The following is a 24,998-nucleotide window of genomic DNA, read 5'->3' as shown; positions in this document are numbered from 1 at the left end:
CTCTTGTCTGGACTCTTGCAACAGCCTCCTCAGACTCCCTGCTCTGCCCTTCCCCTGCCCGGAAGCCTCCTCTCAGTACAGCACCTCAGGGCATTCTGTTTAGGACTCAATGAAATCACTACTCCTATGGCAGGCAGACTTCTGAGATTCCCTTTCCCTTCCCTTTGAACACAGGCATAAACTATGAATATGATGGGACAGTCACTTTGTGATCAGGTTACATCAAATGGCACAGATGACTTTAAGAAACAGAGGTAGGCCAGGCACAGTGGGTCATGGTGGCTCAATCCCAACACTTGGGGAAGCCAAGGCAGGAGGATCACTTGAGGCTAGGAGTTCGAGACCAGCCTGGGCAACAAAGTGAGACCATGTCTCTACAAAAAAATTTAAAAATTAGCTGTGTGTGATGGCGCACGTCTGTGATCCTAGTTGTTCCAGAGGCTGAGGTGCAAGGATGGCTTGAGCCTGGGAGTTCAAGTCTGCAGTGAGCTATGATGGCACCAGTGAAATCCAGCCTGGGCGACAAAGCGAGACTCTGTCTCTAGAAAAGGGAAGGGGAAGGGGAAGAGGAAGGGAAAGGGGAAGGGAGGGGAAGGGAGGGGAGGTAATTCTCAATGAGCCTTACACAATTTCAGTGAGCCCTTAAAAGCAATCAGTGTTCTCTCTGGGAAGAGATTTGGAGTGAGAGATGGACTCGACACAAAAGAAGCCTTGTTGCTGGTTTTCAATATGGAGGGGCCACACAGCAAAGAATTTGGGTGACTTCTAGGAGCTGCAAGTGACCCTCAGCTGACAGCAATCAGGGAAATGATGAGCTCAGTTTATAGTCACAACGAGCTCTGCCAACAGCCTCAGTGAGCCTGGAAGCAGACAATTCCTTAGCCAAGACTCGGACGGGGACACAGCCGCCAACATGCTGTTTCATCCTGATAAGTGCCCGAGGGGAACCCAGCCACACCATGATGGACAGCCATGTTGTTTCAAGCCACCAAATGTGTGGTTATTTGTTATGCAGCAGCAAAACACCACGGCAACTCCTCTGCTCAAAATTCTGCAGTAGAGCCCAGGCACAGTGGCGTGGTAGGCCCAGCTATTCTGAGGCTGAGGCAGGATGACCTTTTGAGCCCAGGAGTTCAAGGCCACACTGCACTATGGCTGCACCTGTGAATGGCCACTGCACTCCTGGCTGGCCAATGCAGCAAGACCCCATCTCGAAAAGACAAAAATTCTGCAGTGGCTCCCCAATGAGTCTAAGTCAAAGCCAACATCACACAATGGCCTACATGCCCATACAGAATCTGGTCCCACTGACCCTATCCCTTCCTTCTCTCTGTCCATCCCCAGGGCATCTGTGCTCAAATGCATCAGGCCTGCCTGCATCCTTCTCCCTTGCTGGATCACTCTCCTTCCAAGCACCTGCTTGGTTAACTTTGTGACTGACATCTTCAAGTCTTTTTTTTTTTTTTAATTTCCAGACAGAGTCTTGCTCTGTCGCCCAAGATCGTGCAGTGGCGGCGATCTTGGCTCGCTGCAACCTCTGCCAGGGTTCAAGCCCGAATGGTTCAAGCAATTCTCCTGCCTCAGCCTCTCGAGTAGCTGGGATTACAGGTGCACGCCACCACACCCAGCTAATTTTTGTATTTTTAGTAGAGACAGGGTTTCACCATGTTGGCCAGGCTGGTCTTGAACTCCCAACCTCAGGTGATCTGCCCACCTTGGTCTCCCGAAGTGCTGGGATTACAGGCATGAGCCACCCGCCTGGCCACCTTCAAGTCTTTGCTTCAATCTCTTCTTCTCCTTCAGGCCTATCCTGACCAGTCTATTCATTGTGTAACTTGCCTTCTCCGCTCCTCCCAGGACCTCGTACCACCTCTGCTTGCTGGCTTTCTCCGTAGCTCTTAAGTCTGCCAACACATACCCTCCATCTACTCACTGTGTTTACCATCAGCACCCTCTGCTAGAACTTAAGCTCTGCGAGGACAGGGGCTCTGTTTTGTTCACAAATGAATCCCAAGCACCTAGAACAGTGCCTTGGCATATGGCAGGTGCTCAGTCAATTTTTTTTTAAAGAATGTATGATGAGAAACATATTTAAGAACCTAGCACAGTGCTTGGTACATAGCAGCCACTCAAAAAATGGATCATTATGGTTGTGATTTGCTGCCAAGAGAAAACAAAGCCCAGGAAAGCACAGGGAAGCAGCACACCCTTACAAGCACAGCTGTTCTTTCTGAACGTGGCTGGACCACTGGCAGGTCTGCAGACGGCATCTGCAGTAGTAACCAGACAACCTCCTGTGTGTGTCCAGCACATACACAGCTGGCGTCCTATGGCTCCTTTCAACCATGTGTGCAGTGACACCATCAGCTGCATGTTTCCAGACATGAACCACAACCTCAAATTGAAGCTCACCCAGATTTAAAGAAACGTCTCGGGTCAAGGTTACCAGTGACCTCCCAGGTGCTGAATCAATGCTTGGTAAGAACCCAGCTGTGTAAACCAGTGGCTGGAGAAGAAGTGCAGACATTCTGCAATCGAGAGGTAATCAATCTGCTGAAAATCCACCTGGTACAAAAACACACAACCAGGGAACTTAAACCCTTGGGATGGGGGAATCAAAACAGTGTCAGACGACCCAGAGTGAGGCCGGGCGTGGTGGCTCACGCCTGTAATCCCAGCACTTTGGGAGGCTGAGGCGGGCAGATCACGAAGTCAGAAGTTCGAGACCAGCCTGGCTAACATAGAGAAACCCTGTCTCTATTCAAAATACAAAACTTACCTGGGTGTGGTAGTGCGCACCTGTAATCCCAGCTACTCAGGAGGCTGAGGCAGGAGAAGCGTTTGAACCCGGGAGGCAGAGGTTGCAGTGAGCCGAGATGACACCACTGCACTCCAGCCTAGGCAACACAGCAAGATTCCATCTCAAAAACATTTTAAAAATAAAGAAAAAAGAAGACCCAGAGTAAGTGTGTGCCTGTGCAAACACTTAAACAAAGGCCAGTTTCCGAAATCACTGAGACCCCTCACAGGTTTTTTTTTTTTGGAGATGGAGTCTCACTCTGTTGCCCAGCCTGGAGTGCAATGGCACTATCTCAGTTCACTGCAACCTCTACCTCTCAGATTCAAGCCATTCTCCTGCCTCAGCCTCCCAAGTAGCTAGGATTACAGGCACCCACCACCAAGCCCAGCTAATTTTTGTATTTTTAGTAAAGATGGAGTTTCGCCATGTTAGCCAGGCTGGTCTCCAACTCCCGACCTCAAGTGATCTGCCCGCCTCAGCCTCCCAAAGTGCTGGGATTACAGGCGTGAGCCACTGCGCCTGGCCCCCTCATAGACTTTTAGTGAGGAATAATGGGAACCATCCTACGAGTTCCTTGCTTGCTAAAGTCCTTTCTGCTTCTCTCTGGCTCAAGGCCTCCAGGAGGCACCTGCAGTGATTCTACTGTATCTCCCTCCCCTGTCGATGGCCAGCCCACAAAGGCCACCAACCCAGCAGCAGGCCCCGTGACAAACAGCTGACTCCAGCCTCACTCCCACACTTTCAAATCCCTGGAGTAACTGGAGGAGGAAAAGGCATTCTCATCCTGCTGGCCCGCGATGGCTCAAGAAGCAATTCTCCAACCGTCTTCCCACCAAGGAGCTTCAGTGCCCGGACAGACGCCACCCAGCTAGACCCTGACCCGGCTTAGAGCTCTGCTCGCTTCCTCCCTTTTGCAGAGCATCACAGTTCCAACACCGCCCTGCAAAATCACCATTGCACCTCTGATTTCTCATTCATCTCCTTTTGCTCTCCCAGCCCCGCACTTCCCCCTTTCTGATCACGTTACACATGTTACAAGAGACAGGGTGGTGTCTTTTGTAGAAACAGCATGGACTTTGGAGTTAACAAGTGAATGTTCAAATCGCAGCTCTGCAGTCTGTGCAGTTAGCCTTTCTGAGTCTGTCTCCAGTGAGCTGTGAAATGCTTTAGAAAGCGACGGAAGTGCCTGGCCCAGAAGCTGAGCTCAGAACAGGGCAACTGCATTCTCCAAAGGGAGCTGCTCATCTTGACTCTATCCAGCTAACAGTTTAACTCATTCTCATCAAGGCAGCCCATCCGCTCCTGTGCAGACTTTCATCTTACGCAGTCTGGCTGTGACAGGCTTTGAGTCTTGAGACTAAATGTCGTCCTCAAAGTCCTGCCCCATCTGGGCGTCTACCATCTCTGTGGTCTCCCCTCCTACCCCTGCCCCTCCTGAGCGCCTCATGCTACGGCACCTTCCCAGGAAGGCTGGGCTCTCTCCTGTCCCCATGACTTTGCACAAGCTGATCCCTCACCACCTCCACCCTCAGGCGGGTGGACAGCACTTTCGAAGGCCGGCTGGCATCTCAGCCCTGTTACTTCTTTCTGAGCTGTCAACGGGCTTTGCTGCTTTGTTCACATCTCTCTCCAGATCCTCATCACACAGTAGAGGGACTGACCCAGTGGCCTCCAGCACTAGTCTGCCCACTTTCGAATCTTCTTGCTTCCTTACTGCCTGGCAATTGCAGCCCAACACCTTGATTAGAATGGTCCTTTCATCGCCGCAACTCTAATGTAAAGTACGTACCCCTCAGCTCATTCTGCAAACAAGGACACTAAGCCCCAGAGAGACTGAGCACCTGCCTTACCGAAGACCACACACCAGCAAACAGTGACATCAAGAGACCACCACCCAGCACTCTCTCTCAGGATCACAGCAACATACAAGCTCATACACACCAGCAGCAACGCAGGTCCATAGCAGGTGCCATCTGTATATCCATAATGCCAGGGCAAAGTCACCAGCAATATTAACAAACTGTTTGCACAGAAAAGGCATAGTTACAATGTTCCATCTCAGGTCACTAGAGCTAATTCTAAGATGGCCAAAGCAGGAGTAAATTACAGTCAGGCAACATAAAAACACAGACTAGACATTAATGTGCTGCGATGTGCCCAGTGCGTCCCATCTATGTACACTCCCTCCCCATTTAATCCCAACAACCCTCAGAAGCATGAACTTGTTCCTATTTCCCTGTATCCTTGGACAAACCACTTAACCACCCCTTGCCTCAGTTTCCTCACATGTAAATGAAAACTCACGGTACTTACTTGAATTAGTCAGCTTTCAGTGCAGGTTACAGAAACCCAGCTAATTTTTGTATTTTTAGTAGAAATGAGGTTTCACCATGTTGGCCAGGTTGGTCTCAAACTCCTGACTTCAGGTGATCTGCCCACCTCAGCCTCCCAAAGTGCTGGGATTACAGGCATGAGCCACCGCACCCGGCCCCCTCATATTAACTGTTTACCAGAGGTGCCATTACCCCATGTCACTCAAGTACACACTGGCGATCGCAGGGGCTAAGTGACTTCCTCAAGATCACACAGCACAAAAATGGCAGGACTGAGGTTCAAACTTGGGTCAGAGCAGCCCCTGCTCTCAACCACCAATATTCTTCTCTGCCTGTGAATTACACTTGGTGCCAGGGTGAACCAGACACAGGCTCTGCCCCCAAGGAGCTCCCAGCCAGGTCATGAAGTGGTCCGGAAAAATCCATCATTCCAGTTCTTTAAACACAGCCAGGTGCCCCCACCTCCCAGCCTGCCACAAGCTGTTCCCTCTGCCCCACACCTTCACTGGGCAAGCTCCTGATCCTTCAATGCAGTTCAAACACTTCTCCTTAGCAAAGGGCACTCAGATCATCTGAGAGATCCGTAAAGGGGCTACACAAGAGACGATGTACTTGGTCAAATCTAATTCTCAACTTCCAGACCAATGTGGATTAGGAGATTAAACCCCTGGCTTCACAGAGCCCAACCCTATCTTCTGTGGAAAATAAACCCACCACAAGCATGTTACTGACTTTCTCTTACACTTGCTGTCTGGGTTTCTAAATAAATACTGTTAATCTACACTGGGCTCATATGATCCCTTAACATGGTCCCACTCTTCTACACAAATGAAAATCGTCCTCGAATTACATTAGTAAATTTCCTTCAAAGAAGCAAATCCCAACACTTATTCTCAAAGGCTGGGTGATTCTGTCAGCCCCTCCCTGGGGTATCTGGCAATGTCTGGAGACATTTTTGGCTCTCACAACTTGGGGAGTACTGCCAGCATCCCGTGGGTCGGAGCCAGGGAAGCTGTAAGGCATCCTCCAATGCACAGGACAGCCGCCCACAACAAAGACGCATCTACCCCAAAACATCGGCCAGTGGGAGAGACCCTGCTCTTGACTTCTTCAGCAACAGCTTGACTGAAGCAAGCACAATATGGGAGTGAGAACTAGAGAAAGCTTTAGAAAAAGTATTTTTTAGAAATGATCATATTTCTGTTAGAACCACAGAAAGCTACTACTTCCGGAGTGCCAAGAAGTTAAATGCTCTATTTGATCTCTAACCTTATACAGTAGTTTTATCCCCTACTTAAGGCTCAGAGAAGTAACTTGCCCAAGGCCCACAGCGATTAAATAGGAGGACTCACGAGGAACCCAGCCAGCATGAACTCCTGAACCAGCACTCTCGGCTGCGGTGCCACCCCCTCCCCGCCCACAGTAACAGCACTTGTGCCCGCCCCCATAGCCCGTGAAATGCCTTATCTGTCTACCCCATCAGACTATGAGCTCCATAAGGGCAGGGACTCTCTCTAAAGCTCAGGCTGGAGTCTGGGACAGAAGTGCTCATTACAGTGTGGGTGAAGGACAAATGCAAGCCGGGCGTGCGCTTCTGGGAGGCTGTGGTCAGGCTTGGCCAGCCCTCCTGTCACTCCCCTGCTCCCACCTCATCAAGCAGCCAAGGTCACCCCTGCCCGTCTCCACCCTTCCCTCCGAGCATGTTCTCCTAGACTACACTGTTCACACGTCCTTCCATAACCCAGAGACTGATTCACTGAGGACAAGGAAACCAGAAGGCAAGAGAGTGAGGGGACAAAGTGGGGAAACAGGATGGCTCAGAAGCCAGGGCTGGGAACCCCAGAGGACCAGCTCTAGCCCCAGCCCTGCCCTCAGCAAAGACTCACGATGCCCACAGTCCTCTGGGTACCTGCTGTGGGCCAGGCCCTGGGCTGAATTAATGAACATTCGCTGTAACTCCATTTACTCACCTGTAAAATGTTTAGTGAGCTCTAAAGATTCTGGCACAGAAACCCTTTCCCCTCAAAGGAACTCTACATGGAAACTCTTCTCTAACATTTTTAAGACTCTAGGACAAAAGAACGCTAGACTCTGCCCATGTCATCACTTGTTTTAAGTCATTTTTCATTATATTCCATTATCTTCCCAAAGGTAGTTCAGAGAGGCTCACAATAACAATGTCACAGCCATCACAACGAGGATAAGGAACCAAGGAATAAAAGAAGAGACACTTGTTTCCTGCAGCACAAAGCTGAGTATGACTTTCAAGAAACGGTCGCTTTAGAAATAATCTAGAAATTGCATAACCAACGATGCTTCCTTTCAAAGGGGAAGAGAATCCAATACACACAGCTCAGTCAGCTGAATCACAGCGGCGGCAGAAAGAGCAACGTGGCCATGATCGCCACAAGCAACTCATACTTAAAAGTTTACTACGTGTCTGGATCTGCATTAAATTTCTCACATGCTAACCCATTTTAATCCCCACTGCCATGGAAGGAAGGGCTCATTATCCCCACTTCTCAGGTGAGGCAGCGGAGACAGAACGTGCGAGGACAAAGGTGAGCGTGTGGCGTTCGTCAACAGCATAATGGGCATACGGGCCACGCTCCTCCACGCACGGTTCTAGGGGTGAGAAAACTGACTGGGAGGTGAAGGAACTTGTTCAAGGGCACAGAGCTGGACATGGCACAGGTCGGTTGAAATCCAAAGCCACACTCCTTCCACCATGCTGTTTCCCGGCCAACCCCATTTCGAGCAAGGTTTCCCAGATTTCTGAAAACCCATCCTCAGGCCCTTCTCGCTGAGCTTCTGATTCTGTATGTCTGGATGGATCCTGAGGACCGCGTGGAACGGGTACCAGGTGTTGTTCATAAGCAGGGACAGTTGAACACACTCGTCTGAGCACGGGGAAGTTCCCCCACACAAATCTAACCACAGCAACACCACGATATGGCTACAGCCTCAGAAGGGATAGTGACAAGATCTCCCCCAAAGTTCCCAGGTTCCTCCCACTGAGGGCAATCGCTGAGTTACTGCGTTCTGAGACCAGGAACTGTGCTCATGGTACCAAGGTACCTATCTGTCAGCACATTCAAGAAGAAAGTTTCCCGACAAAACCACAGGCCACACCACAGATCATCTCACTCAGGACTGGCCTTAGGCTCGTCTGAGATGATCCCCTTTAGTTGATGAAGCAACTAAGGCAGTGGTAATGTGTTGGCCACAGTCAGAGTCTCCAGCTGACTCCAGCCGGCACACCACACCATCTCAAAGGGACACCCGGTACTGCAATGTCTGACGTGGGTTCTGCTAGAGACACACAAACGGGGCAGCCAGGGTCAACTGCAGAAATGTTCCCACCTGTCAAGCCCTGGCCCCAGAGCCCTCCAAAGAGCAGCTATGGAGCAGATCACGATTCTTTTTTTGTTTGTTTTTTTGAGATGGAGTCTCGTTCTGTCGCCCAGGCTGGAGTGCGGTGGCACGATCTCGGCTCACCGCAACCTCTGCCTCCACCTCCCAAGTAGCTGGGATTACAGGCGTGCACCACCATACCTGGCTAATTTTTGTATTTTTAGTAGAGACGGGGTTTTGCCATGTTGGCCAGACTGGTCTTGAACTCCGGACCTCAGGTGCTCCACCCACCTCAGCCTCCCAAAGTGTTGAGATTACAGGAGTGACCCACTGCACCCAGCCACAGATCTCTATTCTACATGTACTCTCCACAGCCCCTGTGCTCTTCCTCCCAGCATGGCACTGTTCAGGAGTTCACATTTGCTTGTGTGACGAAGGTGTCCACTCCCACCACCCCCAGGCCACAAGCCCACCCTAAGTCATTACCCAACATCATTTCTCTCACCGTATTACCCCACATGACCAGCCTAGAACAGGGCCTAGGAAATAGGCACTTGTTGAACAAAAGCATGACAGCACAAATGAGAGGCAGAAGCTGAAGGCGCAGCCCCCCCAGGGCTTCAGGGAGACACAGGAACTCCAGCACTCAGGTGACAAGGCCCCATGGGGACGGAGTGCATGGCCAGGCCCAGCACGTTGGGAATGCATACGGCTGCAGTGCAGCGGAGCACACACCTCTACAGCAGAGGCAGGGCCAGGGGAGGCACACAAGAGCACAGCCATCCAGGAGCACGGGGACACGGCTGGGACACCCGGCATGCCAGCACTGCACTACGCCAGCAGGGGCTGGCACTAGAAATGAGAGTTACTCACTGGTGTCACCCTCACCAGTGCCCTCTGCTTGGCCCAAGAAACATTAAGTTATGAGTGCACAGGGGCCCACAGAGGCTCAGGCTGCTGATTTGGTAACACTGGCCACCTGTGGGACAGCCACAGCAGGTCAGAGGCAGAGACGTGACAACAGACTGCAAATGAGCCAGGGACACCGAAGAACAGAATCCCCAACAGACCAGTTCTCACAATCCCACAGGATTCTGGGCTTCTGGGAAAAGGCCCAATTATCTGTGTGAGACAGTGCCTGCCTAACACCACAGAGAACACACGACACATTTGAGACAGGAACAAGGAGACTGCTCTGGACTCAACCACCACGATCTTCTAGAGGGCAAAGATAGCATTACCTTGCGAAGAAGTTACTAAATGGCCCCAATATTTTCAATTTACTCCCCTCCTCAGCTTCATGAACACAGTCCTGCTGGTGTAAGCCACGGGTTTCCTTGATAGAGCTCAAGGTGACGTTGGTAAACTGTGGGTCATCGTCATTCTCCAGGGTCACAATGGCACTGGAGCTGCTCGTGACCACAAGGTCCAAGATGTCCTCATTGCTGACGGACAGCGTGGTGGACAGCTCTGTCCCAAGACTGGACACGCTGCAGACGGAGACATCATCACTGCGGGTCAGGGCTTTGGAGGTCGGGCTATAGAGCTTTACCGAGTCATAGCCTGTCCTGGGAAACGTGGAGGATTTGCGCACGCTCTGTTCCCGCTCGGTGCTGCTGGGAGCTGGTGGCGCACAGGATGGCAGCGCGCAGGCGCTCTGGAAGGCCCGCTCGGGGATGAGGTCGGAGTCGGACTGCTTCCTCCTCACGTGGACCGCGCTGCAGGGTACAGGCTCCGGGTTCCCGATCTCCAGGGTAGGAATCCCCGAGTCCACGGACTGGAGGCTGTGCCGGTCTTCTAAAGCCCTGAGTTTCAGCTTGGGCCCGTACTCAGGCGCGGAGAGGAGTCGGGGCGCCTTGAGATTCACGTGTTGCAGGTTCTGAAGGGGGTTTCCTGGTCGACCATCCAGAATACCCATCAAGGCTACGCCATTTGTAGAGGTGGAGAGTTTTCCATCAGTCATCTTGGTCCAAGGAGAAACTAGAAAAAACACAAACATGGAAATTAAAGTGGATATAAAATTCAAAGATGCCACACCTCTGACACAGCTGAAATGGTCTGATCTCACTTAAGGGAGAAAGCCTTGAAAAGGTTCCACATACCCAAGTTTTGATTCAAGTCCAGAAGCTAGAGGTAGTTTTTGTTTTTTGACACAGACTCTCGCTCTGTCGCCCAGGCTGGAGTGCAGTGGCGCCATCTGGGCTTACTGCAAACCTCTGCCTCCTGCGTTCAAGCGATTCTTGTGCCTCAGCCTCCCAGGTAGCTGGGATTACAGGCATGCGCTTCCACGCCCAGCTAATTTTTGTATTTTTAGTAGAGACAGGGTTTCCCTATGTTGGCCAGGCTGGTCTCAAACTCCTGACCTCAAGCAATCCACCCACCTCGGCCTCAAAATGCTGGGATTTTGGGCATTAGCCACCACGCCTGGCCCAGAAGCTAGAGTTTTAACATACACTGTCATGATACAACATAGCAGGAAGATAACCCAAACAAAGGATGCACCCGAAGTAAAAATAATCATCACGCTCCCTACCAGTCACATCTCCATCCCCAGGGCAGCACCAGGAGCGTGAGGACTGGGCTTGGGGGGCGGCGGTTGGGTTTTTTCTTTTGGGGGAGTGGTGAAATGATAATCTGTCAAAAGTATGTGAATCCATAACCCATACATAAGTCAAGGATCTACTTGTTCTGAGACAGCATTAAAATCCTAAGATATCTTCATTAAGACGGAAAACAACAACAAAATAAATTATGTATGCCATCTGCAGCAGCCAGGCCTCTCCACAAATGTTTCAGTCATGCTTACTCACATCTACAAGGCTGGGTGTAGTATCCCCTTTACCACGGAAGAAACCAAGGCTCGGCAAGACTAAGAAACGGGTCTAAGATCACACTGCTGTTTAACAGCAGAGCTGGGATCTACGGGACCCCAAAGGAGACCACACGTAGGTTAGAAAGGCTTGGTTTAGGATTACACAAACCCAGGTCAGAAGGCCAGCTCAGTGAAGATAATCAATAAAGGAAGAGTAAAGACCACAACCTCCGAGGTTTCAGTGAGTAGAGTCAAAACCGTCAGTGCGGCGTGGGCAACGTAACAAGACCCTGTCTCTACAAAAGACTAAAAAAAAATCAGCTGGGGGTGGTGGCACATGCCTGCAGTCCCAGGCACTCTGAAGACTGAGGTGGGAGGATCACTTGAGCCTGGGAGGTTTTAGGCTGTGGTGAGCCATGATTACACCACCGCACTCTGGCCTGGGTAACAGAGAAAGACACTATCTCTAAAAAAACAAACAAACAAACAAAATCCATTAATCACACGCACACATCTAAGGGCATGTCTAAAGTTCTCTGGCATGGTCGGGCGCAGTGGCTCACACCTGTAATCCCAACACTTTGAGAGGCTGAGGCGGGCAGGTCGAGAGGTCAGGAGTTTGCGAGCAGCCTGGCCAACATGGTGAAACCCCATCTCTACTAAAAATACAAAAATTAGCCAGGCGTGGTGGTGTGTGCCCGTAATCTCACCTACTAGGGAGGCTGAGGCAGGAGAATTGCTTGAACCCAGGAGGTGGAGGTTGCAGTGAGCCGAGATCATGCCACTGCACTCCAGCCTGGGCAACAGAGCAAGACTCTGTCTCAAAAAAAATATATATATATATATTAGCCAGGTGTGGTGGTGCATGCCTACAATCCCAGCTACTCATGGAGGCTGAGGCAGGAAAATCACTTGAACCCAGGAGGTGGAGGTTGCAGTGGGCCAAGATCATGCCACTGCACTCCAGCCTGGGCGACAGGGCGAGGCTCCGTTTCAAAAAATAAAATAAAATAAAGTTCTCTGGCCTAACCAGGCATGGTGGCTTATGCCTGTGATCCCAGCATTTTGGGAGTTAGAGGCAGGAGGATCGCTTGGGCCTAGGAATTCAAAAGCAAGCCTCGGCAACAATGGGAGACTGTCTTTTAAAAAAATTTTAAATTAGCTGGGTGTGGTGGCACGTCTGTGGTCCTAGCTACTTGAAAGGCTGAGGTGGGAGGATCACTTGAGCCCGCCCAGGAGGTCAAGACTGCAGTGAACCCTGATAACACCACTGCACTCCAGCCTGAACGACAGAATGAGACCCTGTCTCAAAAATAAATAAATAAAGTTCTCTGGCCTAAGACAAATGAGAAAGGGAGGGTATGTGGCACACCAGCCCGGAGAGCACAGCCCCGGCACACTGAGAACACTGGCATCAACTGCTATCTTTTATTTTTCTTTAAAATGGCCGGGTGCAGTGGCTCACGCCTGTAATCCCAGCACACTGGGAGGCCGAAGCAGGTGGATCACCTGAGGTCAGGAGTTCCAGACCAGCCTGGCCAACATGGTGAAACCTCGTCTCTACTAAAAATACAAAAAATTAGCTGCACGTGGTGGTAGATGCCTGCAACCCCAGCTACTCAGGAGGCTGAGGAAGGAGAATTGCTTGAACTCGGGAGGTGGAGGTTGCAGTGAGCGGAGATGGCGCCACTGCACTCCAGCCTGGGCAACAAGAGCAAAACTCTGTCTCAAAGTAAAAAAGAAATCAGGTGGTGCATTCAAATCTGGTCCATACAAGAGAACAACAGAAAGAACAGGGCTTTGGACTCACACGCTCCTGGGCTCTATATTGCCTTGGGAGAATTAAATCAAGTACCACAAGAAAAGCATTTAATAGGCACCTGGCCCCCAACAGGCACTTTGTTGGTAGCTGCTATCATCAAACAGAGAGGAGCTGAAGGTTTTCAAGCACAGAAGAAAGAATGATAACCACTCCTGCTTGGGTGTCAGCTTTTGTAAGGAGGCTGCATGCTCCTACTTTAGGAAGCCTGGCCTGCCTCTCAGTGTCAACACAGCAAAAGCAAATTCATTAAAAGCAGAAAAAGGGGAGCCAGGTGCAGTGGCTCATGCCTGTAGTCCCAGTTACTCAGGAGGCTGGGGCAGGAGGACCACTTGAGCCCAGGAGTTCAAGGACTCATAGCAATGAGTTATGATCACCACTGCACTCCAGCCTGGGCAACAGGGCACAATCCTGTCTCCAGAAAAACAAAGGAGAGAAAGGGAGGGGACTAATCTCCCTCCTTCCCAGAGATTGAAGGAGCCAGTAAGAGTGCAGCGCTGAGTCAAAAATAGAAATGTGAAGGAATTAAATGAAATGCAGAATTCAGAAATAGACTCAACTATATATAAATATTTGATTCAGCCTGGGCAACACAGTGAGACCCCCATCTCTACCAAAAGTAAAAATTAGCCAAGCATGGTAGTGCACACCTGTAGTCCCGGCTACTGAGAAGGCTGAGGCAGGGAGATCTCTTGAGCTCAGGAGTTCAAAACAGCAGTAAGCTATGACAGCGCCATGGCACTCCAGCCTGGGCAACACAGCGAGACGCTATTTCAAAATAAATAAATAGGCCGGGCACGGTGGCTCACGCCTGTAATCCCAGTACTTTGGGAGGCCAAGGCGGGCAGATCACGAAGTCAGGAGTTCGAGACCAGCCTGACCAACATGGTGAAACCCCCTCTCTACTAAAAATACAAAAATTAGCTGGGCGTGGTGGCACACGCCTGTAATCCTAGCTACTCAGGAGGCTGAGGCAGGAGAATCGCTTGAACCCAGGAGGCGGAGGTTGCAGTGAGCGGAGATAGCACCACTGCACTCCAGGCTGGGTGACAGAGGGAGACTCCATCTCAAAATAAATAAATAAATATAAAGAAATATAAAAAATAAAAACTTGAAATACGACCCAGTGAGTAAAGGAGGATTATTTAATCACAATGTTATGGTAATTGATAATCAATTTTTCTTAGAAATTAGAACCACACTGTACTACACTAAGGTAAAAATACAGACAAAAGTAGAATTTAATACAAAAGTGAAATTATAGGCCAGCACGGTGGCTCACGCCAGTAATCCCAGCACTTTGGGAGGCCGAGACGGGCGGATCACCTGAGGTCAGGAGTTCAAGACCAGCCTGACCAACATGGTGAAACCCCATCTCTACTAAAAATACAAAATTAGCCGGGCATGGTGGTGCATGCCTGTAATCCCAGCTACTTGGGAAGCTGAGGCAGGAGAATAGCTTGAACCCGGGAGGTGGAGGTTGCAGTGAGCTGAAATCATGCCACTGCACTCCAGCCTGCCCAACAAGAGCAAAACTCCGTCTAAAAAAAAAAAAAAAGGTGAAATTATCCAGGTGCTGCAAAAAATAAAATGTTTCTCCAACCTATAGAGCAAAAACTCAGGTCAAGATCTGAAAGAATCCAGACATCGCCTCCCCACGCGTGAACACGTTTTCAGTGTTTCACAGCCCTCGCTGCTCTTCCCCAGAGCCATGAGCCCTCCAAGGCAGGGCTACTGCAGACCCTCTGTGTGTCCCCTGCTTGGGAAGAATCCAAGTTTCTAACAGAATTCTAAGAGAATTCACAAAAGTAAGATATAATCCAGGATGATTCAAATATATACAAATTTGGAAGTTCTACATACACTTTAATTAAAAGGAAAATAGAGTAAGAAACATTTTTAGCACACAGTTAAGAGCTAATCTTTGACAATGTCAAGGTCATTAGAATTATCAAAACATCATCAACACTCTAGCAGATCAAACTAGCAAAAAGCCACATATGTAAGAGGAAATCCTAAGCTAAACAGAGCTGAGGGCCTCTCGCAGGCCCAGCTGAAATTCTGGCTCTGCCACTTGCCAAGTAAGGCGACCTCAAATGAGGTGCTTAACCCTTCTGAGCCTCAACTTCCCTCTTCCTCGGCAGTAAGATGGGACAATACCCTACAGCTCACAGGCTGGTCTGAGGACAAAAGAAATGAGAAGGTCTGCTGAAGGCACTGGCAAACTCAGCCCCTGACTGACACACAGCAGGTGCCCAATGAACGTGTGCTTCCCTTTACTTCCTAGTACAGCAAAACACGAATGTAAGCCACAAAAGAGATGCGGGTTAGAACGCAAATGCTGATGACAGAGTAAACAGGAACACAAACAACTCTATCCTTCCTAGGAAAATCAGTGCCTGGGCAAACAGAAGGCATCACTCACGCCTGGAATTGGAAACCATTTTGGTGAAACTATAGGATTTCATTCATGGCAATCCAAGGACCCTTCCCTGAATTGCCGCCAAGAAAAAAGCACAGGAAGAAGGAAGTGAGGTCTGGCAGAGCCCAAAGCCATCTGGCTTTAAGTAGAGAAAGAAAACCTTTTTCTACTCCTCTCCTCTGCCGTGGGGGGCCAGGGACAGCAGCCCAGTGGCCTCTCCTATGGAGAAGTTGAGTGACCTTTGAGGTCTTTGTTGATCCCAAGTCCAGTTAAGTTCCTTAAACCTCAGAACAGGGCGTCAGTTTTCAGGGAAATAAACCTAAAAAGGAAAAAGTACTTCTGCTTGCAACATACTGTAAAACCAAACTCTGCAAGGGCCAAGGCGACCTGTCCTCAAGCACTTCCGCCTCGCGCCACTAGGGCAGAAGCCGCACTCCAGGCCACCTACCGCGTGATAATACCCTTTATAGGGGAAGTTGTACAAACAAGGTGTGTGCTTCTGAGACAAAGCTAATGGGTTGACTCTGGACGCCAGCCAGGAGACCGACCAACTGCAGATGGCCTGCCTCCAAGTCCACGTTTATAAAAGACAAACTAAGCCTGAATTCCCCAAGCCGACACACAGGGCCCTCCTGATCCGTCTCTGCCTGCCTCTCCAGCCTTGTGCAGTCGCCCCCAGCCATTACCCGCCCCCACCACCAGCCCACTCAGCCCTACTGCACCACCACCTGAGGTGCTCTCCCAGGTAGGCCATCGGGGCCTCAGAGTCCCAGTAGGGTGTGGCACAAGGAGACACTAAATTGGTGCTTTCAAAGGCCACCTCCTCTGAAAAGCCTTCCCTGCCTCTCCCAGAAAGCTCCCAGGCCTCCTTCCTCCTGGGCTCCTTTTGGCTACACCCCACCTGAAACAGCTATTTTACAACTGTTCTCCTGTCTCTCTCCCCACTGCATTCTATGCTGCAGGCAGACACAGCTCTAATCATTTCTGGGAACTATTCTCTGGTTAAATGCCTGGCATGGATTAAGGTTTCAAAAATCTACTCGCTGAATTAATTACTACCAACAACTGAGTTCTTAAGTGGGCAGCTTTCAGGGACAGTCCCAGCCAAGAAACATCTGCTGAGAGCTGGATTATGTTCCAAGAACTCGGTGAGAGCTGGAGGTGAGACTACGAGGAAGAAATCCCCTACCATCAAGTTCCCGGAGAGTGCACACCAGCAGCTGAGCAGTGACCAGCCTATACACTGGTTAGGGGCTAGACCAGATGGTGAGGAACGCTGTCAACACATGATGGTCAGGAAAGTGAAAATTCCTGCCTTGACAGGTGTTTTCCAAAGTCCCAATCACTAACGTCCTAGTGACAGCATCTCCCTGCAGCAGTGACCACTGCAGTACGCATCCGTAGGTGCCCAAGGCACAGGAGGAACGCCCCAGCACCTGACCCAGCACCCTGCCACGGTAGGCACTGAACACAAGTCAAATGGTGATGAGTCATCACCTTCCGGCCAAGAGAAAGACAAGATGTGAGGTACGGATAAGAGGAAGACTGTTTCCATTCCATGCAACAAGGCCATCTGAATTGTATTTACCTGTCACAAGACTCAGTTCTGCAGGAAGCAAAGAGGACAGCTGCCCCCGAGGGATTCAATCAACTGTCACGCCACCAGAGCCACAATCTTCACTTCAATACAAGTCAGAAAGCGGAGGGTGGCTCTGCTAGTGACTCTGCGTGGGGCTTTGGAAAACAATTCCATCTAGAAGCAACCGCTTGATTTTCTCCTCCTTAAAAAGCAGTGGGAACTGTCTTAACCGAAGTCTTCATACATAAAAGAAACTGTTTACAAGGCCAAACCAAGAGATCTAGGTGTGTTCCCACAGGGGAAAAAAATCCGCTTAGTGGCTTCAGGGAGAAGTCATGCTGCCGTCTGTGTAGACATCCATCGGCAGCCTCTTCCCAGGGCTGGAGCATGAAGCACTCCCTGTCCCGGCTCCTCTCTGGACGCTCCACAGGACAGCTGCCTCTTCAAACCCCAATGGCAAGGGGGCACCACTGTCCTATCTGATCCTCAAAGGGTGGTGCGCTCACCTTCACTGCCAAGCCTGCCATCAACCCAGCTCTGGCCACTGACTTCCGGATTCTTATCCCTTTTTTTTTTTTTTTCCTGAGATGGAGCTTTGCTCTTGTTGCCCAGGCTGGAGTGCAGTGGCACAATCTCGGCTCACTGCAACCTCTGCCTCCTGGGTTCAAGCAATTCTCCTGCCTTAGCCTCCCAGGTAGCTGGGATTACAGGCGCCCGCCACCATGTCTGGCTAATTTTTTGCATTTTTTTTTTTTTTTTTAGTAGAGGTGGGATTTCACCATGTTGGCCAGACTTATTTTGAACCCCTGACCTCAGGTGATCTGCCCACCTCGGCCTGCCAAAGTGCTGGGACTACAGGCGTGAGCCACCATGCCAGGCCTGGGTTCTTATCCTTAAGGGTCAGGCCCACACAGCTCATTCCTACTCCACGATGGCCTGAGGGTATATGGATCCCAGAGCCAACATTTCCAGAGGGCAGACCAGCCTGCGGCACCTAACAGCACCACCACAGCAGCACCGCAGGATGGCAATTTAATGAGTACCAGGTACCGTCCTGAACTCTAAATACACCGTTCTGCCTCACAGCCCCTCAGCAGCCCTTGAGCCAGGTAGTATGCCTATTACCCAGAGGAGGAAACCGAGGCATGCGGCTTGCCCAAGGTCTCTACTGTGGCGGAGTTGGGCTTGAACTCAAGTCTGTGACTCCAAGGCCCCTCAGTAAGCTTTGCTGCTCACAAAGGCATGTCACAGACATAAGCACCTCTGCTCACCTCACCCTGTAAACAGCATGCTGAGTCCTACCATTTCCAGATGGGAATAACAAAACTGGGCTGAGCAGGTGCAGTGACCCCCCACCCCCTACCCCGGTCGCAGGGGGGTTGACCTGAGGCATCTGTCCCCAGCACCCACAGCATTCTCCGCAAGGCCTCTCAGGGTCCCCCATGTTTCCTGGTGAGGATTCTGGGGAGACTAAGAGCCTCCTCATAAAAGCAGCTGCTCTTATGAGCGTCCTGCCCTGGAGGGCAGCACGGTTCAAGAGAAACAGCCCAGTCGAGCCTCTAATGCCAAGGAGAACCCACTGGGCAATGGGGCACCTCCCTGTGAACTGGCCTGCCTGGTAGAGGGCTCCACAAGCACCAACCCCTGCATCTCTTTCTCTTTTTGTTTTGTTTCTGAGACAGAGTCTCACGCTGTCGCCCAGGCTGGAGTGCAGTGGCATGATCTGGGCTCACCACAACCTCCGCCTCCCGGGTTCAAGCGATTCTCCTGCCTCAGCCTCCTGAGTAGCTGGGATTACAGCCGCCCGCCTCCACGCCCGGCTAATTTTTGTATTTTTAGTAGAGACAGGGTTTCACCCTGTTGGCCAGGCTAGTCTCAAACTCCTGACCTCAAGTGATCGCCTGCCTCAGCCTCCCAAAGTGCTGGGATTACAGATGTGAGCCATTGAGCCCAGCCTCTTTCTCTTTTTTAATTCAAGTCCTGGCTCAGGCAGAAAGGACTGGACGCTCCAGGCTCACGAACATGACCAGCTAGCTGCCTCCGCTCCCCAAGCGCAGATGACACATCAGGCACTGCATTCCATGTCTATATGCACTAGTTCTGTCACCTCCACAACCACCCAAAGAGCTGAAAGAAGACTGCGGTCTAAAGGGTGGTGCGTAGTAACAGAGCTGTGCTGGGCTAGCCTGAGTAGCCGAGGCACTCACTGTTTCCACTGCTACACACACAGCCTAAAACAATGGACTGATCTGCATTATGTAAAATGGAAAAGGCCATTATAAAAGTAGTTTGGCTTTTAAATGGGTGATTCTTTAGGATAAAAATAGTCCTGAAAAAAATTTCCTAGAAGCTCACATATTCCTCCAGAGGGTGAGTGGCAACTTTCAGACACCTGGAACTTAACACAGTGCTGTTTAAGTAAGTTTCAGCCCATGTATGTTTCCGCAAACCAGGCAGAAACTGCAGTTATTGTTCAGGGTCCTCAAAGGCTCCTTCACAACCCGAAGAAGCGGACACTTAACTTATACTGACCACTGGTTATGATTAAAGGCACAGGTGGAACTTTTTTTTTTTTTTTTTGAGATGGGGTCTCTGTCACCCAGGCTGCAGTACAGATGTATGATCTTGGTTCACTGCAACCTCCACCTCCCAGGCTCAAGTGAGCCTCCCACCTCAGCATCCTGAGTAGCTGGGACCACAGGTGCCCGCCACCACGTCCACCCAGCTAATTTTTTGTTGTTATTGTTGTTGTTGTTGTTGTTTTGGTAGGGTTTCACCATGTTGCCCAGGCTGGTCTTGAACTCCTGAGCTCAAGTGATCCACCCTCCTCAACCTCCCAAACTGCTGGGATTAGAGGCATGAGCCACCGCGCCTGGCCAGGACATTTTAAATTAAAGACTTTCAATGCAAAATGTTTCAGCTTCACTTAGTGATTTGGTAAATTACTAATTAACTAATTTTCCTAAGTACCTGTGAAGTGACTGGGAGGCAAATGATACATTAGGAAGATATTTAGACTACTTAAAGCCGGTATAGTTTATAATCTTAATTATTCATAAGAGAAATAATTTACTGAGCATTTAGCATGCACCAAGCATGCGGGATGCCATCACATGCTCTAATAATCACAAGCCTGCCAAGGGCACTGAGGAAACTATGAGATTCAGAGAGGCTAAGTTACGCACCCAAGGTCACACAGCAACAGAAACTGAGTTCAAACCAGATCTGACATCAAAGCTCATACATGGCCTGCTGGCGTACTTATGAATACAGTCCCTAAACTTTATCCCCCTTCCTCTCAGCTCCCTTAATGTTGCCCAAAAGGTGTATTCACCCAATAACCCTGATCATCGATAAGCTGAACACTTAACCATTCTTACACTTCTATGTATGTTTGTTAGGCTGCAAATGAAGTTTTAAAAATAAAATAGGCCAGGCGTGGTGGCTCACGCCTGTAATCCCAGCACTTTGGGAGGCCCAGGCAGGTGGATCACCCGAAGTCAGGGGTTCAAAACCAGCCTGGCCGATATAGCAAAACCCTGTCTCCACTAAAAATACAAAATTAGCCAGGCATGGTGGCACATGCCTGTAATCCCAGCTACTGGAGAGGCTGAGGCAGGAGAATCGCTTGAACCTGGGAGACAAAGGTTGCAGTGAGCCGAGATCTCACACCATTGCACTCCAGCCTGGGCAACAAGAGCGAAACGCTGTCTCAAAAAATAGAATAGAATAGAAGAGAACAAAACAAAAAACAAAACAAAATAAACAGGAGGGAAAAAATAACGCAGGTTCCAGCAGCAGGCTGCCTGGGGTCAAGTCCCAGCTCCTTCGCTCACCAGCTGTGTAAGCTTGGACTCATTTCTTAACTTCCCCGAGCCTTGGTTTCCTTGCAGCAAAATGAAGACAATAAGAGACCCTATCTTGTTAGGCAGTTGACAAGATTAGGGGAAGAAATCCACATAAAGCCCTTAAAATCGTGCCTGGCACAGGGAAAGCCCTGGAAAATGTTGGCTGGTGTTACTCTTTCCTGGACACGGATCGGGCCAGCCAACTCAGTCCCACTATTTTAGCAACCATTTGCATAAGCAAGGCCACACACAGCCAGTCTGTGTCTACAAGGCCACAATGTACAGCTTCTTCCTGTCACCAGTCTCTCTCCTCACACCTGCCGTGTGATACTGATGGAGCTCTGGGCCTCAACTTCCCCATCTATAAAACCAAGTGACTAGCCAAGCAGATCAGTCCCTGAGAGCCTTCTAGATGGACAGTCAAGAATTCTAAACCACCCGGGCCCAAGAAAATTTATTTTTTATTTTTATTTTATTTTTATTTTTTGAGACGGAGTCTAGCTCTGTCACCAGGATGGAGGGCAGTGGTGAGATCTCGGCTCACTGCAACCTCCACCTCCTGGGTTCAAGCGATTCTCCTGCCTCGGCCTCCCAAGTAGCTGGCACGCACCACCACAACCAGCTAATTTTTGTATTTTTAGTATAGACAGGGTTTCACCATGTTGGTCAGGATGGTCTCAATCTCCTGACCTTGTGATCCACCCACCTTAGCCTCCCAAAGTGCTGGGTTTACAGGCATGAGCCACTGCGCCCAGCTGAAACTTTATTTATACGTAGTCCCAAAACAAATGTTAAGCTGGCCATGGTGGTGCGTTCCTGTAACTGCAGCTACTCGGGAGAATCGCTTGAGCCCAGGAGTTCAGATCCAGTCTGGACAATATACCATGACCCCATCTCTAAAAAAAAATTTTTTTAAAGTTAACAAACACATACTCACTTTCCTAAAATCCTGTTGCGTTATGTATTAATGTTTATACTGACAACAAATCTTTTCCAAGGTCTCAAAGACTCCCCAAGCAACCCCCGACCTGCATGGCAGGCATCCCCTGTGCTGAGGCTGGGACTCAAGGTTAGAAGCTCTGACCAATGGGAGAGAGAGATTCAAACAAGCTGCTCTGACTAGCTGTGTCCCCACTTTGAGAGAGGCCTTCTATAGCGCACCAGCTAAGGAATCAACCCAGAGTAGAGGAGGGAAGGTGGAGGCATGAAAGACAGGAATTCACCCACTAAACGGGGAGTGGGGTGGAGACAGCGGACCCAATGCAGAGGAACTGCAGGGGCTAAAGGAACACAGGGGAACAGCAGAAGCCAGGAGAGGCAAAGCCCAAGCTGAATGTGAGAGGGCAGGCTGGGGGCAGACGGCGAAAACTCAGTTGCACAAACAGGAATCAGGCCCAGCTCGGTGCAAAGTGCTGGAACAGCGGAGGATACCGAGGTGAGCAGAGCCTGGCCCAGTAGCCTGCCTCAGTTTGAATCCCATCTCTGACTCTCCCCATGTGGGTGGCTCCAAGCCTGTTACTCTGTCTCCCTTAGTACCAGCTGACACCCTTGATGTTTCCCAAAAGGTGTTTTCGCCCAATGACCCTGAGCACCAAGTTCATGCCAGGCTCTCATTAGGACTGGGGATCTCATTAGGATTGCGGAGCCCACAATCTCAAGGGGTCAAACACACAGCAAAGAAGCAGTAAGAGGGTTGGTCGGAGGGGGGAAGCCATACCCAAACTGAGATATGGGTTGGTACTGGCCAGATAAACTGGGCAACAGGAAGTGTTCTAAGACTGCTGTAAGGACTAGCCCGGTCCAGACAAAGCAACCACCAGTTTCCAACAGGCAACCCACCGCTATTAAAAGCTAGGCAAGACAGCAACTAGGTGCCAACATCCTACAATACTGGGGACAAGACAGTGAGCATTTTGTCCCCAAGACACCACTACGACTACCCTCCTCATCTAGCCTCAGTGCGTGAAATAACCAAGGTGATGCCCAGGGGCCTCCAGTAGGGGCAAAACGCACCGGTGCCTATAAAACCTTCCCAAGCAAAGCTTCCAATTCCACGCTGGAGAAAACGGCGTCCTATGCAACTTTAGGACAGAAACGACTTCACGTGGCCTGGTCAGGCGCGGTCACTCCGGGGCTCGCAGAGGCTGGCTCTGGAGTCCATAGGGTCATTCTCCTATCCTCCTGACCAGCTGTTCCCATCAGGACCGCAACCCACAGCCTAGAGAGACTGCTGGCGGGAGGGGGACCAGGAGTCCCCGGACTCACTCCTCAAGGCAGCTACCCCGGCCCCGAGAGGGTCCCCGGGCCAGGGTCTTCGCGGCCCGGTAATGGGAGGCTCCAAGGCGGAGGCAGAGAGATTCCCTAGCCCAGGGACAGACGGTTCGCGTGGGTGGAGGTCCGAGGAGGTCAGGGCTCCGAGATGAAAGGGGGTTTCGCGGGTCAGGGGCTCCAGGGGTAGAGGGATCAGAGATGAAAGCGGGGTCAGGGGCTCCAAGGAGGAGGGTCCGCTGCCTGGGGACTGAGGGTCCGCTGCCTGGGGACTGAGGGTCCGAGGTGGAAGGGGGCTCCGGGGTCGGGGTCTGGCGCACCGAGGCGCCTCTTCTCAGGCCGGGAGCCTCGCGTCGGAGTAGGAAAACTTTTCGTCAAGTTCCGGAAAGGAGCGGGACACAGCGCGCGCCTCCGCGAGGGCCGCCGAGTCCCGAGAGTCGCCCCCGCCCCGGAGGCCCCGTAACGGCACCCCGGGCGCCACGCACGCGCTGCCCTGGCGTGCAGGAGCCGCGGCCGCGCGGCGAGGGACACCCAGCAGGACCCGCGCCCGGCGACCTGCCTCGCCCCGGCCGCTCCCCGCCTCGGCCGGCGCTGCAGCAGGTGGCGGCCCCGCGCGCCCTGCCCTCCCTCGCGGCCCGCGGCCCGGCCCTCGCGGGAGGCTCTCAGTACCGGAGTTAGCGCGGCTCCGACGCCATCCCCGGGACCCGTGGGCCCGCAGCCCAGGCCCCGCGGGACCGGCAACTCGCGCGACGAGGACGCCGGGCACGCGGTAGGCAGCGGGTCCGACCCGCAGGTGCGCGCGAGCAGCCCGCGGCGAACAGCGGCGCGCACCCTCGCTTCACCCCGCCCCCTCGCCCGCCCCCTGGGCACGCCCCCACGCACTTGCGCCCCGCCCCCTGCCGGCCGGCGCCCGCTCTTCCGCCCGTGCCGCCGCGTCTGGAGCTCGGCGCTCGCCCGGCTGTCCCTCTTCCGGGGGCCGCCCGCCGCGGGCCTCCGGAGCGGCGTCGCCGGCCCTTTTTTTTTTTCCGGAGAACCAACCGGAGTGGCGAGGAGCTGCCTTGAGCGGGCCTTTGTGTCCGCAGGGCCCCCACGGACATCCGACAGGGGGCCCCTTACCTGGTCGGCTCCACCCGCAGCCATCTTGGAAGTGGGAAGCGGCCGGGAGGGGGAAGGGGCTCGAGCGGGCAGGGCTCAGGCGTAGGGAGCCGAGCGGCGGAGCGCATCGATGGGGCTCCCCTGCCCCGGCCGGTGTGCGGGAGACGGTCCGGGCCCCGCCGCGGAAGGGAAGGTTTGCGTGACACCGGAGCTCAGGCCCAGCCGCGGTGGTCTTGGGAGCGGCGCCGTGGCGTCCTCCCAGCCAGCCTCAGTCTCTTAATCTATAAAGGGCTTTTCCGAACGTTCTCTCTTATCGCGCTGTGACACGGTGCCTGGCGCTGTAGTTCCCAAACTGGTCTGCACTTTAGTATTGCCTGCGGAGCTTTTAATATTCTGAAGCCCAGGCCGATTAAGTCACAGTCTCTGAAGATGAGATGGAAGCATCATCAGTTTGGGAAGCTGTGTAATGTGCACGCGGGTTTGGAAGCCACTGGCCTGGCGTTATCTGCATATTTGGCCTCAACATTGCACAAACTCCAGAGACGGGATCTATGATCAGAGCCATTGTACAAAGCGGGAAACGGGCTCAGAGATGAAGCCCTCCGCCCAAGGACCCGGGTGGGTCAGTAGTTGAGAAGGGCAGAAGCCAGGTTCCCTGCCCCAGAGCC

The 24,998-nt window shown here is 51.7% G+C and overlaps 1 protein-coding gene across 10 annotated transcripts in view; it reads right to left on the bottom strand.

Moving 5' to 3' along the window:
* Window positions 1-24,608, bottom strand: part of TBC1D14 (TBC1 domain family member 14) — a 122,177-nt gene extending 97,569 nt beyond the window's left edge. For 3 of the 10 annotated variants that reach the window (XM_016951272.4, XM_009447326.3, XM_063809353.1), the window contains exons 1-2: window positions 23,905-24,092; window positions 9,729-10,467 (exon numbers count right to left, since the gene is read on the bottom strand). In XM_016951272.4, coding sequence (XP_016806761.1) covers window positions 9,729-10,450 — 722 coding nt within the window. In that variant the 5' untranslated portion in view covers window positions 10,451-10,467; window positions 23,905-24,092. Of the gene's footprint in view, window positions 1-9,728; window positions 10,468-22,980; window positions 23,736-23,904; window positions 24,120-24,351 lie in introns of those variants that run through there. The other 7 variants (XM_054682745.2, XM_063809350.1, XM_063809352.1 and 4 more) reach the window with 5 other exon arrangements.
* Between the last annotated feature and the right edge of the window lie 390 nt (window positions 24,609-24,998).

This window comes from Pan troglodytes, chromosome 3 (genome assembly GCF_028858775.2).
Source record: "Pan troglodytes isolate AG18354 chromosome 3, NHGRI_mPanTro3-v2.0_pri, whole genome shotgun sequence".
NCBI classification, from domain to species: Eukaryota; Metazoa; Chordata; class Mammalia; order Primates; family Hominidae; genus Pan; species Pan troglodytes.
This window is presented reverse-complemented; position numbering and strand designations above follow the sequence as displayed.